Source organism: Pelobates fuscus, chromosome 5, assembly GCF_036172605.1.
Source record: "Pelobates fuscus isolate aPelFus1 chromosome 5, aPelFus1.pri, whole genome shotgun sequence".
Taxonomy (NCBI): Eukaryota; Metazoa; Chordata; class Amphibia; order Anura; family Pelobatidae; genus Pelobates; species Pelobates fuscus.
In genome coordinates, this window is record NC_086321.1 from 346862207 (window position 1) to 346881152 (window position 18946).

Consider the following 18946-nt stretch of genomic DNA (forward strand, 5'->3'; position numbering starts at 1 on the left):
ATGGAATTTGCAGGCAGGAAGTTGAAGTTAAGGCCTTTATTAAATTCATATTTTAAACTTTTGTTTTTTTAATTGTTTATTTTTTGCAACAATCTGAAATATGCACGACATTACATTCAGAATTGACCAATGCTGAAAGAGCAGTACAGTATACATATCACTCTGAAGCAGAAGAGATGTAGGGTTTGCATGGGAAGGGGAGGAAACCTAAACTATAGGTCTTAGACATGAAATTACAAGATAGTGTGTTGTGACAACCTTAAAAAAAAAAATAAAAATAAAAAATTGTACAAGAAACTATGGTCATTGACAACAGATAAGAATGTACAGCTCCCCCTAAATAAGCAACTAAGATGAGGAGTACGTAGGTGTTGACTATTGGACCATTTGCTGAATCTGGGCTACTTGAGGTTTATAATATGAAGAAATACAAATTAAGTTCCAGCGCACATACAAAATTAATGTGATAAAATGCTTGAATGATTATCCTTACATTGCAAATTATATATGTGCTAAATGAAAATAACAACAGAAGGGGGAAAAAGAAGAAAACACAAGAGGCCATGGGAAAGAGAGAGAAGATATTGAAAATTAAAAGCAGCAGAAAGAGTAAGTTGGGCTGAAAAACATGATGAGTCCCTGCCAAGTTGCAAGCTCAAGTAACAGCTAACTCCAGTGAGCGTCACTCTGCTGGTATAAACAAAGCAGATAGTGTTCATTAATATATGCAAGTGGTAGAAGCCATAGGCCTTGTATTGTTGGCAGAAAAAAAGCAAAAAAAAACTGAGGTCTGAGCTAACCGTTTGGGTTTGTAATAATTAAAATATGATTAATGCCCAAAGATATCCCCGGCCTCGGATGTCAAATCCTTAGCCCCGTTTTACTCCATCAATATGACATCCTGCGATGGACCTCTCGAGACCCCGATGGGGTGGTTCCAACCTATGACCCGTGCCTTGGGCTCCTTGATCTTTGTTACCTCCCCTAGCTGTATAGCATCTAGTATATTGCACTCTCCCCTCCCATTCCCCTCCCCTCTCTCCCCCCTCCCCCCCCCCCCCCCCCCAGTGGACAACCCTCCTCCTTCTTTAATCTCTCCCTTTCTTTTCTACGATCGTTTCCATTTACACCACCTATCCCTTTTTACTGAGTTCCCTCTATGGACAAACTTCCACGATTGACGCATTGGGAACCAATACAGCACTTTCGATGCGGTGGGTTCGATAGACCATTCTGATGATGCAGGGTCGGCTAGTCCACCTACGCAGGGGGCCTCGTATGTTAGATTGGAGATAGACGGTTTATTAGATGAGAGTACATGCCCTACATCTTAATGACCACGAGTGCTACGTTAGTTCGAACGGTGTATGGGGAATGATCGAATTTTTATATTACTTAACCTTAAAACAACAAGGCGCAACACCATGACCATCTAACACCTTTTGGACTATGGCTAAAAGGACAAGCATTCATTGTGACACCTTCAAGACAGTCTATATAGTTGTTTCTTTTACATTTTTAACATGCCTGTTACTGTTTTCGGTGTTCTTATATGCGATGTTGTAGGCCATCAGATCCTGTTATTTCCTGTTGTTTTCTAAATGCATGTGGTGTCTTGCCTTATAATAAATAAAGAATTAAAAAAAAAAAAAAAATGCCCAAAGATATCACAGCCCAATGGAAGATAGTGGTAACATGAAGAGATAAAGTGATCTCCTCCAGAGCAAAGTGGACCTAAATAGGTTGGCTAAGAATGGGAGATCCAACCCCTCAATTAATACAAAGTTTTGCTTTTAATAGCATTTAGAACAGCTTCCTTGTCTTGACCATTCTGGAATTTTATGGTTTAGCAGACGAAATATCCAATAAATAGGTCACGCTTGCTTGAATTGGGGGCAATAATTCCATTAAAAGTCAGGCAGTTCAAAACTGGTATATTATCAGATAGGCCACTGGTTTTCACTTGTTTGCAGTGCTTCGGGTGGTATTCCATCCATGGTATGATCTTTTTACAAGTCATGAACTGTTTTCTACAGCTCGGCAGGATTGTTACTCTGAAAGGTTATGGCCTCTTCAACATATACAAATTTGAGGACAATATTAAAATTGTTATATCCTCCGATATATGGGTCTGAGGTCCATCAATATGGTCTTAATGACCATTTCCAGCAAGGAGGAGACTCCAATAGCAATTTGGGGAAGCCCAGAGGGATCCTGGAAACTCAAGACCTCCATGGAATGCAACATATGCTCATCAGAGGAGTTTGTGTAATCTCTGACATACTACGCACGTGGTTTCTGATATAAAAAATCGCCAATATCTAAGAATGGCGGGCTGAAGCAGTTCAGATTTGCGTCCCATGGCTAATGAACCCTTGCCGATTGAGAATGTGTGAGTAAATTCTGTTAATTTCCATCCAAAATCCAGCTTTTGGTAATGCTTATATTGGAATCCAGCTAGCAAGGGACTGCACAGGTTACATTTGTGCCAACCCCCAGCCCCACCCAAATTTTATTATTTTTGCCACTGAGCAAATACTGTGGAAAAAGCAGGCCAATATAATTTTACAAATTTGCCTTTTACAAGATTTGTCTTAAAGAGAAACTAATTTAAGTTTGGTTTTAGAAAATATGCAAATACTATATTTTAGATAGGACTCATATCTGTTGTGACAGATAAAAAGCTATAACCAAGTGCTTTTTACAAGTATGCCAAATTTCCCGACCCCAAAAAAGCACCATTCTGTGCAGGTCAGCATTTCCTCACAGAATTGCACTTAATCAACGCAGAGCGTTAGGTCATAGGTCCTGCAAAGATTGCAAGAACTTGTCCAGTAAGTTCCTATTTCAGACAGCCACTACAGGTGAAAATGTTCAGTCTGCGGAGACAAGCTATATGCCCCAGAACCGAAGCCTTAAGCTGTAATGGTTCTGGTGCCTATAGTGTCCTTTTAATGTTTTAAAGCTAAACAAGAATCCCAGTAGCCCTTTCTCTATATGGTGCTTGGGCTGACGGCGAAGCCTTAGCCGCAAAGGAAGGTTGTGATTTGCCGAGAGTGTCAGCTGATCACTTTCAGCCTATCACAGAGCTCATTGCTTGTATGAACTGGTATGGCTACAAGGAGGTGTGTAATCTTTGTCTTAGCCATACCTCCAATAGGGACCAAGCAGTGGGTGGCAAAGACCTTAACTTAGTGCTAAACTGCTTAAAAATGGCGTAACACTGAATAGACAAACATAAGTGTCGAGGCATTATTATTTATTTAAAAACAATTTTTTTTTAAAATTCCAATGGTTATAGTGCCGCCAGTCACATTCTTTACCTACAGACTGATTTTCATCATGGACTAACCACTGTGCTAAAGGGACTGTCTAGGCATCTACACATTTGTTTCAACATACAAGAATATTATAGTTATTTTTTATACTAGACTCAATCCATAGCGAGTAATACTTTGGGAACTCCAATTACCCAATTTAAAAACTATATGAACACTTGAAGGTATGAAATAAGGCGCGGTAAAGACTCCGCGCACCATTAACAATTCATTTACTTTAAGTCGTTTTAAAGCCCTAGTCTTCCTTTAATATACAGTTTAAAAGAAAACAGAAAATGTTAGGAGCAGGGAAAAATAAATAAATAAAAAGTGGAGGGGAGGATAGAGTCCAGGAAAAGTTATAGGTGGGTTTCAGTGTTTCATTCAATGGTGCAATTTCCAGAGAAGTGTTGGTTTCCCTTAAAAAAAAAAAAGTTTAACTTTGCTCCTTCCATCTGATCATGTACCTCAGACATATCCTATAAAACCTCAGATATAAAGTAATACTCCAAGCATCAAAACTTTAGTTTAATGAGGACATTTTAAACTATAGGTCATGCCCTTGAAGTTTCACTGCTCAATTCTCTGCCATTAGTTTAGACTTAGAGACTTTTGTTTCTCTTTATAAAGTCCTAGTCACACCTCCTCTGGCTATGAACCACACAGCCAACATTAATTTGTTTTTAAAATGTTTAATCAGATCTTGCAGCACAGTTATGTTATATAAACTTCAACCACACACGTCTCTTTGCAAGTCCTATTAACTCATTATTTTAACTATTAACTGGGCAGTAGATAAGAAATTCTAAATTGAAACTGTGCAATAACAAGTTTAAAAATTAGATCTCTTTACAGGAAGTGTGTAGGGAGGCTGTGTGCGATTCAGCCAGATGAGGTGTGGCTAGTGCTGAATGGCAGAAAGTTGAGTAGTGAGACTGCAGGGGAATGATATATACCAGTGTTTCCCAAACCAGTCATCAAGACGCACCAACAGTCCAGGTTTTGTCAGTATCTCCACTGGAATTGGAAAACAGGGAAATACATAAATCCTGAATTGCTGGTGGGCAATGAGGACTGTTTTTTGAACCACTGATGTATGCACCAAAACACATGGATTTGGAATATATACACATACACACAATTTTATCCTATTGTATTGTGATTTAAAATATATGCATTACCTTCACCTTGCTCTGGACTGGAACCATCAGCAGATCTCTGGAAAACAAAGCCACAGACATTTAAGTAAAGATCTGCATGACACGGAATGTGAAAGATTCAAAATAACCTGCTCCAGCACTAAAGGTGATAGGTACCACAGATTGATAAAGTCGAAAAAATTAAAAATGAGGTATATATAAAGGAGTGGAAGTTTAAAACACAGGAGATGCAAAAGTACAGGATAGGCAAGCATAGGATGAATGGGGAGAGTAAACAGAAGGAAGATGCAATAAATAGGAAAACAATTAAACACTAAGGAAGGACAGAGGTAGGGACCACAGTATCTCCAATTAAAATTATTTTGCTGGTCAGGAAAAGTAGCTTGAGGGCCAAGTGGATAGGGTTACAACTTTAATCCTGTGGACAAGTAAATGTATTTATTTTTTTAACATTTCCACACTCCTGTGTGTAAGCGAACCAACCATACGCCTACCCATAACACTACACCAACACTAAAACAGCATTAACCCAAACCCAGCATTAAACCTTACCTATCACTAACTCTTAATCCTATTCTCACCCTTAAATCTAGCCATTTCATAACCCAACACACCACTAGCCCCAACCCTAAGGACACAGTAAATAATTGTTTGTGACCACCATCTGCAGGCATTTTTCATAATTACACTCAGTGTAATTATAAACAGAGTCCCGTTTTCCAGTCGATTACTGTGATTAGTTCTGGGCATCTGGCAGAGCCCAGCACAGGTCACAAATAGCTGGGGAAAGGCTGGAAGAGTCTGTTTGGGCTAATCAGACTCTGGGGAGAGGGGGTACCCATTCAGAAAACTGCAGCACTGAAAACTCACTGAGCAATCGATTTTATGAATGAATGTGACTTTCAGCACTGCATAGAGGTCATTGGTCAGCCTGGGGCCACTAAAAATGGTCCCAGCTGACTTAGAGGAACCCTAGAAAACTACTGATACCTCGGGTTAGTGGCGTGAGCAGGGATATAACAATGCTCACACTGAAATCTATTGAAAATGCATTTAAATTACCATTTAAAGAGCTGTTTGCAGCTCATCAAAAAGTCTGGGGATACTAAACATAACCCTAGCAGACAGGGAATCCCCAGGTATTCATTGATTTAAGCCCTCTCTGTCGGAAAGCATGGAATGTCCCAATATCATTAACAGGGTTAACATTAATGGGGCAATAGTTCAGGGTCAAGTATTTTAGCAGCATGTGTTAATTTTTGTGAAAATCAGTTACAATAAAGCTATGTAAGGTAAACAAACATCATCAATAAATGATATGACAAGCAATGGAGGCAGGAACCACCACTCATATTGAAAGAAGTTCAGAAAAGTGTATATGAATAAGTTATATAAAAAGCATGTAAAACTGCAAGCTGTGCTAGAGCTTACATCACATTATGGCTTGAGGATCAGATTAACTCAAAATAGTTCCATCTGGGTTAAGCCAATTAAAACTTCAATCTGTGGCATCTACCATTTACATACCCTTATAAAACAAGTTCTTCACTTACCTTAGGACCCTTATCCTTTTGAAACACAAACACAGGAGGTGCTATAGCAGGTTTTTCTGAAAGAATAGACAGTGGCAATCAAAACTAAAGTCATAACTGAAACAAGTCATTAATCTTATTTTGAATAAATTAAAGGGACACTCCAGGCTACCACACAAACGCGACGCGTATGTTTTTGCCGTTTTACTCTGATAAAACCATTGACTCAGTCCTTAGAGATGCGGTTTCAAACTTAAGTGTTATTCACCGAAGTGTACATTTTTGGTAATTGAAAATTAATTTCAAAATGTCAGCAGAATTTGTCTTTTCTGGCCTACGTTTTTAGTTTCTTTGGTCTAAAATGTAAACATTCACTTAGAATTGCTGACAAGTACATATATAGTAAATAAAACATGCAAGTCTAATTTAAAAAGGGACACTATAGACACCCACAACACTTCAGCTCATTAAAGTGGTCGTGGTGCATATTCACAGATCCCTTAATCTTGCAAAAGGTAATTATTGCCTTTTTTTTTTTAGAGACACTAGAGGGGCTCCCAGGTCACTAGGTGACTTTTGGTCACCTGACGCTGGACTTCCGTACACTATGAATTAAAATTATTTATAATAAGTGTGGGTGCACTTAATATGAAGGAGGTGAATTACGGTTGAACAGACAACAACTGTGGTACTCCGCATATGTGGCCAAAATAGTAAAAAAAAAAAAAAACTATGCATTTAGTAATTATATTTATATAAAAAAAAAAAAAAAAAACACAGTAAGGAAGACAAAATAATCTAGAAGATTAGGCAGAAAGAGGCTAAGCAAGCTATAAGAGCTTCCAAATCACACACAGAAGAGAAAATAGCACAGTCAGTAAAAAAGGGGGGAACAAAACATGTTTTAGATACATAAATGAGAAAAGGACAAGTAAGACGAGGATTAGTTAGATTAAAAACAAAAGATGGAAGGTATGTAGAAGAGGTCTAGCTGACTGCCTCAATGAACATTTTTGTTCAGTATTTACAGATGAAAATGAAGGAAAGGGGCCTCAGTTAGGAAAAATGACAAATGAGTAATTTGTTACATTTGAGTTTACAGAGAAAGAGGTTCTATTGTAAGTGTCAAAAGTAAAGACAAATAAGTCAATGGAACCTGATGGAATACACCCAAAGTTATAAGAAGAGCTCAGTGGTGTACTAGCAAAACCATTAAAAGGGACACTCCAGGCACCCAGACCACTTCTGCCCATTGAAGTGGTCTGGATGCCAACTCCCACTACCCTTAACCCTGCAAGTGTAATTCTATATATTTGTATTTCTTTATCAACTGCAATAATTAGCTTGCAGGGTTAACTCCGCCTCTAGTGGTTGTCTACTAACTAGACAGCCACTAGAGGGTACTTCCGTGTCTCTAGCACAGATTTTCTGTGTGAGGACCTGCAGCGTCGCTCAATTCCCCATAGGAAAGCATTTCAATGCTTTCCTATAGGGGGCTCTAATGCGCATGCGCGACATTGCCGCGCATGCGCATTAGGTCTCCCCGGTTGGTGGGCGGGATCAGTCTCGCCCACCGGCCGACGTAATGTAGAAGAGGAGCGGCGGAAGAAGCAGCGACGTGGGACATGTCGCTGCCTCTGGTAAGTGACTGAAGGGGTTTTAACCCCTTCAGCAACCGGAGATTGGGAGGGAGAGGGGACCTGGAGTTTCCCTTTAACAGATTTATTTAACCAATCATTGTTAACAGGAGTAGTCCCAGAAGATTGGAATTTAGCAAATGTTGCGCCCATTCACAAGAAAGGTAGGAGTCGGGCAACTATAGGCCAGTAAGCCTTCCTTCAGTAGTGGGGAAAGTAATGGAAACCATGTTAAAGGATAGGATTGTTGAACATCTAAAAAACACATGGATTTCAAGATCAGAGAAAACATGGGTTTACTTCAGGGAGATCATGCCAAACTAATCTTATTGATTTTTTTTTTTGATTGGGTAACTAAAATAATAGATCAGTGAGGTGCAGAAGACAATGCTTACCTAGATTTCAGTAAGGCTTTTGACACTGTTGAACATAGAAGGCTGATCAATAAACTGCAACCTTTAAGTTTGGATTCTAATATTGTTGAAAGGGTAAGGCAGTGGCTGAGTGACAGGCAACAGAAGGTTGTAGTTATTGGAGTATATTCGAAGCATGGGTTTGTCACTAGTGGGGTACCTCAGGGATCTGTACTTGGACCCATTCTCTTTAATATTTTTCTTTGTGATATTGCAGAAGGTCTTGATGGCAAGGTATGACGTTTTTCTGATGATACTAAGATATGTAACAGGGTTGATGTTCCAGGAGGGATAAGCCAGATGGCAAATGATTTAGGTAAACTAGAAAAATGGTCAGAGTTGTGGCAACTGACATTTAATGTGGATAAGTGCAAGATAATGCACCTTGGACGTAAAAACCCTAGGGCAGAGTACAGAATATTTGTCCTAACCTTAACATCTGAGGAAAAGGATTTAGAGGCGATTATTTCTGATGACTTAAAGGTAGGCAGGCAATGTAATAGAGCAGCAGGAAATGCTAGCAGAATGCTTGGTTGTATAGGGAGAGGTATTAGCAGTAGAAAGAGGGAAGTGCTCATGCCATTGTATAGAACACTGGTCAGACCTCACTTGAAGTATTGTACGCAGTTCTGGAGACTGTATCTCCAGAAGAATATTGATACTTTACAAAGAGTTCAGAGAAGGGCTACTAAACTGGTTCATGGATTGCAGGATAAAACTTACCAGGAAAGGTTAAAGGATCTTAACATGTATAGCTTGGAGGAAAGACAAGACAGTGGGGATATGATAGAAACATTTAAATACATAAAGGGAATCAACACAGTAGGAGGAGACTATATTTAAAATAAGAAAAACTACCACAACAAGAGGATAGGTCTTAAATTAGAGGGGCAAAGGTTTAAAAATAATATCAGGAAGAATGACTTTACTGAGAGGGTAGTGGATGCATGGAATAGCCTTTCAGCTGAAGTGGAAAAGGTTAACACAGTAAAGGAGTGAAACATGTGTGAGAGGCATAAGGCTATCTTAACTAGAAGATAAGGCCAGGGACTAATGAACATATTTAGAAAATTGGGTAGACTAGATGGGTCGAATGGTTCTTATCTACCGTCACATTCTATGTTTCTATATAGTCAAATTCCAAGTTTTGTTTACGTTTTATTTTGATCAAAACATATACATTTGGCTCAGTCCTTAAGCGGTTAACAATATCAGGTTTTTTTTTTTTCCATATTTATTTCTCACTTTTTGGGCTTAACAAGGCATTGAGCTTAACAGTGATGGTTACCTGCCAATACTCCCTACCTGCCTTCCGGGACAAAGGTGGGCGGCAAAGAGAGCATGCTCTGTTCAGTGGATTGACATCTAAACACTCAAGCAAACCCTGGTCCTACTGCCCATACCCTCCTGCATTTTGAAAACGGCCGGCAGACCTAATTTTAAACTTTAAAAACTAAAAGAAAAAACACACTGTGCTAGAATATCTGATTGAAAATGATTTCCCCTTCCATGTTTGTCATGGGAGTCACAGCCAGAGAAGGTGTGGCTAGGGCTGCATAAACAGAAACAAAAGGGATTTAACTCCTAAATGGCAGAGAATTGAGCAGTTAGACTGCAGGGGCCTGATCTACAAACCAAAACAACTTCATTGAGCTAAAGTGGATTTTAAAGGGGTATTTCGAGCAGTGATTCAGTCACAGCCAGAGGAAGTTCAACAAGGGCTGCATAAGGAAAGTGATAGAACTCCTAATTTGCGTGAGACTGCACACGATCTATATGATGCTTAGTGTCCATTTAAGAGGGAAAAAAGGCTCATCAGTGTGGAAATAAAAATATGGAAGTCATTATTAACATCCTAGTCTTGCAAAATTTGAAAGTAAACCTTGCACAGTCTACATACTTTTTTTTTTAAAATGCATAAAAGTCAGTTTTCTATTTCAAATGCCATATATTGGGTACCATTAGTTATACCCCCCACCCCCTCTAAATCTCCCCAATTTAGAATTTTGCAATAAAACATATACATTTATTTATTTTTATTTTTTAAAAGGTAAACACACATCACATGTGCCCTGGGGTAAGCCAGTGCTTACATTTTCTTAGAATCTAGAACCAAGGAACAAAAGTTAAGTGTCACAACATTTAAGTGTCACAACATTTAATTTCCATGGTTTTATTACTCAGTGAGACATAACTAGACTAATAAAACACCAGTATTAGATTTAGCGATAAATCTAAGATGTAGCTCAAATCTCACTCTAAGATACACCCTCCTTTTTCTGTGTTATCTTGTCCCTCGCATAATCTTTCTAAATTACAGTTACAACTATTCTCCTATTTGCCTACTTTCCTGCAGTGGTAGAATGGGAAGCGGCCTGTCTGATGTTTACAAGAGGAGTTATACTTCTCATGTCAACACTATAGAGAAAAGAAAAAAGGCTTCATGGTTCTTTTGCCTTTAATCTGTCAACAAACCTTAAAGCTAGGAGGATTTAGGGTCATAACCTTTAGATTTCATGACTGGCAAGGAGATTAAAGGGACACTATAGTCACCTGAACAGCTTTAACTTAATGAAGCAGTTTTGGTGTATAGAACATGCCCCTGCAGCCTCACTGCTCAATCCTCCATTTGTTTATGAACCCTAGTCACACCTCCCTGCATGTGACTTGCACAGCCTTCCATAAACACTTCCTGTAAAGAGAGCTCTATTTAGGCTTTCTTTATTGCAAGTTCTGTTTAAGATTTTCTTATTCCCTGCTATGTTAATAGCTTGCTAGACCCTGCAAGAGCCTCCTGGATGTGATTAAAGTTCAATTTAGAGATTGAGATACAATTATTTAAGGTAAATTACATCTGTTTGAAAGTGAAACCAGTTTTTTTTCATGCAGGCTCTGCCAATCATAGCCGGGGAGGTGTGGCTAGGGCTGCATAAACCGAAACAAAGTGATTTAACTCCTAAATATGGGAAATCACAACGCGTGAACCTATACTTCTTCAATGTAAGATTTTATTATTCAGTTTGTAATAAATGTTGAAAACTTTTTTCCTCACTATTGTTCTCTGATTTCCCATATTCAATCATATTGGGGAGGAACATACCCACTGAAGGATTTGACCTGTATATCCTACTCATGCCTATATACCTGAGCCAGTTTGAATACAGGCTCATTTAAATGTGAGTAGGAATTTCTACCATTTAAACACATACATATGATATCTGGATACTTATCAGTACAATATTGCCCTATGTAAGCTTTACTCTTTTCAGAGATATCAGGACAAAGATCTGCTTTATGGGTATATGTATTGTATATTTTTCATTTGTATAAAATACCCTGATATACTTTCTTGGGTTTTCAGTGCGCTATCCACTATATATATATATATATATATATATATACACACACACACACACACACACACACACACACTATATATTTTGCTTTATGCTTTTCTGTGAAACTGTGTGGTTGATTTCACTGTGGTTTTAGCAGCACATTATAGCGCCATATTACCACCACCCTCTTTTTCTGTACAATGAAAATCAAAGTTGTATTAACTCTAATTGGCACCCTAGTACTCAGTCAGTATGAATACAGCTACAGAACCGATAAATGTATCTTATATAATATGTACGGTATGTGTTTAAGTTTGGTGGAACTGCCCCTACATGAAGCTCTACAATTCAGATTCTTAAATCTACCTTGTCCTTTTTTGTTTGAGCTCACCAAGTCCTAATGTAAATTTCAGCCCTACAATTTTAGTAAAATGGTCTTGTACAGTGTGGGTGAATGGAGGTGAATGTAAACTTACAGGGTTATTCACAAAAATTAGAATTCAAGCTTAAAGGGTTACTACTAACCCTGACCACTTTTTTTTTATTGCATAAAAGTCAGTTTGCTATTTAAAATGCCATATATTGGGTACCATTATTTATGCAACATGGGTCCAGTAAAATCAGTCTGCCAAAATTGCAAGTCTTTTTTAGAACAAAATGCCCCTAATAAAAAAGGCCCTAGGCATCTACATTAAATACAATTATACTTAGTTTTTGGATTTGACAACTGCCCTGAAAACGTGCAGTTGCAGGATACAAAATACTACACAATTGTAGTTTTTACTTGTAATTCCCTCCCTACTATTTGAACTATAAATCATACAAATTGACTGGAATGGTAGACATTATATATTCCCCCCCCCCCCCGCCACCCTAAAAAAAATAAAAATTAAAAAAAATTATAATAACGAAAAGACACAAGGTTAACAAATATTCTCCCCCTGTGCCCCCATAAATGCACTACCTATGTAGTAAGAGTAAAAAGGACACTAAACATCAAAAAACAGTGCTTTGGTGTATACATCTTGCCACTGCAGACTTACTGTTCAATTCTCTGCCAGTTTTGTTTGTAGCGATATTTGATTCTAGATATGAGGCCATTAATAGCACTATTCCAGTAACTGTGTGGATGTTTTAAATCAATTATATATTATACCTATGTTTCAACTATTACTTTTGTGGTGTAGTAAAGATTCTATTTGTTTATCGCAATAAAAGTTAAGTTTTGACGCCATCCTTTCTTTTGGTCTATCCTCCATCCTTTCTTTTGGTCTATCTACTAAGAAACTCTCTCTCCTCTCTGTTTGAACTTTAATCACATACAGAAGGCTTCTGCACCCTTTAGAGGGTTATTAACAGAACAGGATATAATTAATTCTAAATTAACCCCTTAAGGACCAAACTTCTGGAATAAAAGGTAATCATGACATGTCACACATGTCATGTGTCCTTAAGGGGTTAAACATAGTGTGCAAGAAAAGTTTAAACATTAGATTTCTCTTTACAAGAATTGTGTAGGGAGACTTGCGAAGGTCATATGCTGGGAAGTGTGACCAGGGCTGCATAAGCAAAGTGATTTAAAGGGACACTATAGTCACCAGAACAACTACAGCTTATTGAATTTGTTCTGGTGAGTAGAATCATTACCGTCAGGCTTTTTGCTGTAAACACTATATTTTCAAAGAAAATGCAGTGTTTACATTACAGCCTAGTGAAAACTTCACTGGCCACTCATCAGATGGCTGTTAGAGATCCTTCCTGGGTCATGGCTGCCTAAAAAATGCAACCAAACATTCAGTGTCTCCTCCTTCTGCATGCAGACACTGAACTTTCCTCAAAGAGGTTCATTGATTCAATTCATCTATATGAGGAGATGCTGATTGACCAGGGCTGTGTTTGAATCATGCTGGGTCTGCCCCTGATCTGCCTCCCTGTCAGTCTTAGCCAATCCTATGGGGAAGCACTGTGATTGGATCAGGCTACCACTTCTGATGATGTCAGCAGACTGCTTTTTTTTTTTTTTTTGAGGCAAACAGCATGCAGAGTTACAGCTTCTGGCTTGAATACAGTAAGATGTTGCTATATTTATGGAGGCATGAGGGGGCACAGGGGTGCTAGATGGTGATTTTAACACTATAGGGTTAGGAATACATGTTTGTGTTCCTGACCCTATAGTGATCCTTTAATGTCTAATTGTTTAGGAGTCAAGGTATAACGCCCATCAAATAAACAGTTGCAATAGTATTTGCAACATGGACATTGAGTAGCATAAATAAAAATTCCAAGAACTAAAAGTCTTCGGTACTAATGTCACAAAAATAACTAAATGCGTCAGACAATAGATGAATAGAAGACCCAGTAGTGAGCAAATAACCCATGTGTAAATAAACATGAAACTAAACTACGTATTCAACCTAGGTACTTGCAATCGTGCCTTCGAGGGCACCTATCTACTAAATGATGAACTAGATAAAATGACGAAGTCCCTAATAAATAAATCTCCTTCAAAAGACTTTTAATGTAATGTAAAGGAAGAAAGCAATGATATCTTAGAATTCCCCCAACGCATAGTAAGAAGCATCTAGTGGTAAAGATATCTTGGCATTCTTTCTGGTGAGAGTAAAAGAATCACAGTGTGCCCCTCATGCGCCACAAATGGTCTGCATCTGCCAGAAGTGCAGACCACTCGCAACCCCTACAGCAAACCAGCACTGCTGCTTTCCCATGGCAAAGCTAGAAGATTTAAACTGCTTGCTTGGCATCTGGAATGGTAGGTCCGAGCCCTTAAGGTTGAACAAAAAAAAATACACTAACAATTAACCCTGGAGCAGTCATAGCTGTCACACAGCAAAGCGGGTGATTTTCCTCACTTGTTAAATGTTAAAGTCAGGACTTCTCGTAGAGAAGCATTAGCTTCACTAATTCTCCATGAAAAGCCGTTCCAGCTGTTTTTCCAGGAGATTGTTCCACATCCGCCCTACCTTTCAATGCTTCTCTATAATGAACACTGGATAGGCAGGAGATCATCACTATTGATTATCTGCAGAAGGAATAGTGAAGCTGCAGCAGGGGACCTTTTCATGTTCACTTATAGCCAAATAAGCTATTGCTCGCTGTCTCAAAGAGAGAAGTCCAGCAAGTCAGTAATTGGCTCCCAGGCTGTCTGACCACTCAGGGAGGCAATCATAGTAATCAGTCAAGCCAATGTGATTAGAACTCACGGTAACTAATCAACATGCGGGCCAATCTACTAAACAAATACATTTAAGCTGTCATGCTGGTTACTATGGTTTATTACTAGATTTATTCATAAATGCCATTTATAAAGCGCCAATATATACTGCAGCGCTTAGTTTCACTTTACCAACTAAAGTCTCTGGAAAGCAAAGAGGCATGTAACAATTTGGGAATGTCTTTAATCTGATCCTATAAATTCCCCAAAAACCTGACAAAATAATTCGTATTGGGTATTTCTGTACTAGGGAATTTGAAATAGTACACATATGACCTGTGAAATTCAGAGTTAAAAGTTTAATTTGGAAGAGTAAAAAAATAACAAAACTTACAACTACATTTGGCAGAAACTGGCAATGAGAAGACTTAATAAAAGACTCAAAGTGATCCTATTAAAACAGCCCAACTTGTCTTTTACAAATGAGAAGATATAGGTAAAGAACAGTTTATCGTTATGCTTTTTGGATTCTGTGATGGCTATTAAAGTTAGTCTTTGCGGACCAATTGTTTAGCTTTAGAACTGTAATTCTGTCCTTGCAATAATTTGTTCTACAGAAATAATTGAATTCCCAAATTACGAACCTTTTAAAGGAATAAGTACATTTGATATTTTGCTGCACTAGTTTATAAATTATAAACAACCCTATGAATACTTTCTTCTTAATTTTGTATTTTTATTTAAAGGGACACTAAGCACCAAAACCAGTACAGTCTAAAGTAGTGGTATTCTAGTAGAAGAATTGGATTGGTGCAGTAAAACTGCACAGCAGGGCATCTTGGTGCCTAACGGATTAAAGGACCACTATAGTGCCAGGAAAACAAACTCATTTTCCTGGAACTATAGGGTCTTTAGGTACCCCCACCCTCAGGGTCCCACTCCCGCTGGGCTGAAGGGATTAAAATACTTACCCTTCTCCAGCACCGGGAACTCTCCTCCTCCTGCCGACGTCAACACCGAATGCGCGGCAAGAGCCGCGTGTGCATTCAAACCGCCCATAGGAATGCATTACTAAATGCTTTCCTATATACGTCCAGCGTCTTCTCACTGTGATTTTCACAGTGAGACGCACCTCTAGCTGCTGTCAGTGAGAGCCACTAGAGGCTGGGTTAACCTTAGTGTAAACATAGTTTACAGCTGCAGGGTTAACACTAGAGGGACCTGGCACCCAGACCACTGAAATAATTTCTTACTATAGCTGTACTTGGAGTATAACCAATCCTCTGTTGTCCAGGAATGTATGGCATAAGGTCTGTCCCCATACATTAGAAAAAGACACAGAATCGCTAAATATAAATATTTTTTTCTATATGTACTTGCGGCAGTGTCACCAATAGGTTGCCTTATAAAAGCATAAAATGCTGCCAGGTATCTATTTTAACCAGGTTTTGCATGCACAACTCGGACTGGACTCTCCCTCCTCCCCTGAAAGAGATTAAGACTGCAAGACTGTGCCGGTTGGTGTACCTTGGTAGGGTTCACAAAAAAAAAAAGTATGGCTGCCATCAGTTTACAAAGCCGTCCAACTCATCCGATCGTATAATAGAAACAACTGCCAGGGAAGGTTGTTGTTAAGCGACTATTCCTAATCTCCTGTTGAACATTTTGACTTTTTGTTTTGCATTTTTAAAGGAACACTAGAGGCACACAGACCACTTCATTTCAATTAAGTAGTCTGAGCGCAGTGTCTCTATCGTTTTAGCCCTGCAATCAAAACATTGCTGTATGTACTAAATGGCAATGTTTTGATTGCAGGGCTAAACATACCTCTTCAGCATGGGTGTCCAACCTTTTGGCTATCCTGGGCCGCATTAAACAAAGAAGAATTGTCTTGGGCCACACATCAAATCTTTAATATAGTTAATGTATACAAGTAAAACTGTAAAAACCCTTTTCTTAAGTTTGATATTAAAATTGTTTAATAGATAACTCTTATTTGCTATTCTTATGTGGGATTGCCATATCTAAATATACCAAATTAGGAAACTATCTACTAAACACATATATACACACACACACACACACACACACACAATCACATAAGTCATAGATACACACAACAATCACATTCATACACACTAAGTACTTGATCCACCCAGCCTCCCTGCCTTGCTCTGGGAGGGCTAGAGTGGATCCTAGGTACCTGGTGGCAAGTGAGGACAGAGGGTTGCTGGGCTCTCTATGCTCTTCCTGCACAGGTCGCCCGCACACCCAGTAGTTATGAGGATCATATCCTGGCTGCCAGCTCACTACAGGGCATGCAAGGGAACTAAGCAGGAGGAGAACAGTGTGTAAAGCACTACCCTGCCTCCCTCGCCGCCTGGCCGGCAACTGGGCTGCATTACTAGCAGTTTTAGCACGCGTGCGGCCCATGGGCAGCTGGTTGGACACACCTGCTCTAGAGGCGGTCTCCCTGACAGCTACTAGACTTGCTTCTGAACTCACAACAGAGTTCAACATTGAACATCAAATGCCGATCATTGGAAAGCATTGTATTTAATGCCTCTCCAGGACAAGTATTTGATCAAGCATGGCACTCACCACACATGCGCTTTTAATCCTCAATGAGAAGCACTGGATTAGACGAGAAGCCAAGCGTGCCGGGCAACACTGTGGGAGGCGGAGTGGTCAAGCACCACCACCAAGTGTGTCGACGTGTGCAGAAACACCGATTTTAAATTTAGGGTTAGCCCCGACAGGATGAGAACACTATAGCATTAGGAATAAGTTTGTATTTCCAGTGCTATAGGGTTTCTTTAATGCATTATCTATATATCTTTGAGAACCGCAAGTAAATGCAGTACCGTAATCCTTGCACCCCTAAACACAAATCTTCAAACTCCAACAATGCCTCATCCACCTGCCCAAAACTAGTCTCCAGCACCAAGATTATTGACATTTCTATAACGTCAACTTATTCCGCAGAGCTTTACAATATATTATAGGGGGGGATATTTAACATTAAATGAGACAAATTACTAAAATTTTACAGTAACAATCTAGGAGTACCTGTAAATTCTAAAACTAACCAAAAGGCACATGGCCATGTAGTTAGTTTTTTTTTGTTTTTTTTTACAATTAGCAGCGAGAATACAGTTAAGTTTTTATTGTTCTTAATACACAACCCAAAGAAGAAATGTTAACCTGCACAGAGGTGGTGGGGGATTATTCTTTAAAAAAAAAAAAAAGAGAGACTCAAGAAAACGAAACTTTATAAGAGGCTGCTTGTCTCACAGATAAAAAAAACAAAAAACAATTCAGTTCTGATGACAAACTGGCTGCAGGCAAAATTGTATTAATAATACCGTGCTTTGATGTGCTTGTAAAACGTGGGCTTTTGGAAACAAAACGCTTTTATGTGACCACCTTTAAATTTTGTGTTCTAGTTGGGACAATACAATGTATATACTGTACAGGTGGTGTGAGATGAAATCTGACCTCGTGTCTCCCTCACTGTCTGATTTAACAATCTGCTGTTACTTGGAGGCAAGTGATACTCAGCCTGGCAGACCATGGCTTATCAGACCGGTGTAAGCATCATTAATACGGGGGCCTGGCACAAGAGGGAAGCGCAGACTAGATGCTGCATCAGGATTCCTACTAGGGCAGCCAAGGAGAATAAACCCCAGGGCAAACTAGTGGGAGAACTTGGCCTAGAGATTGTAGGCCTCTTCCAAGCCAGGGACTGTCCTGGACCGCGCCCCCAGCCTGGCACTCAGTCCCCCGGGGTGGACCACTGTGCCCAAGCCGGTGGTGAGACATTTTAACACATCATCCTCCACACATCCAGCACACCCAATGCCGGCAAGCGGGAACAACGGGCGGAGGCCCTTTTTTTTTGGGACCGACTCCACACTGTGTCCCGACACTTACCTTCGTTTGCCAGATCCGCCATTTTACCGCCTCAGCCGCTCCCACAATGCCCCGCGGCCGCTTTGACAGTCAAGGGGCGGAGCCTGCTGGGCGGGAACTAGAAAGCTGCGAGTCGGCTATTTAGGGGCATGCGTGGAACGTTCCAAGCCAGGGTGGGAGGGGAGCACGGCGCATGCGCGGGGTTTGCTCCCAACTTCCTCGCGCAGGCTGGTCTGGCGCGTGAGGAAAGCGCAGTATTGGCGGCGGCGCATGCGCAGTTTGCGCCCTGTGTCTATGACGGTATTTTTGATGCTCAGTGATTATTATTATTATTATTGGTTATTACTTATGATTGTCTCTTCTCCCACCCCCCCCCCCCCAAAAAAAAAATAGAGAAGCATTTCTTAGTAATACTACTAATAAGAGGTGCTTCCTGGGGCAGTGCTGTACAGTGTGACTGACATT

General features: G+C 39.6%; 1 protein-coding gene across 2 annotated transcripts in view; it reads right to left on the reverse strand.

Moving 5' to 3' along the window:
- Positions 1-18719, reverse strand: part of RANBP3 (RAN binding protein 3) — a 38688-nt gene extending 19969 nt beyond the window's left edge. For both annotated transcript variants that reach the window (XM_063455840.1, XM_063455839.1), the window contains exons 1-3: positions 18503-18719; positions 6031-6086; positions 4499-4535 (exon numbers count right to left, since the gene is read on the reverse strand). In XM_063455840.1, the coding sequence (XP_063311910.1) occupies positions 4499-4535; positions 6031-6086; positions 18503-18524 (115 nt within the window). In that variant the 5' untranslated portion in view covers positions 18525-18719. The remainder of the gene's footprint in view (positions 1-4498; positions 4536-6030; positions 6087-18502) is intronic.
- Between the last annotated feature and the right edge of the window lie 227 nt (positions 18720-18946).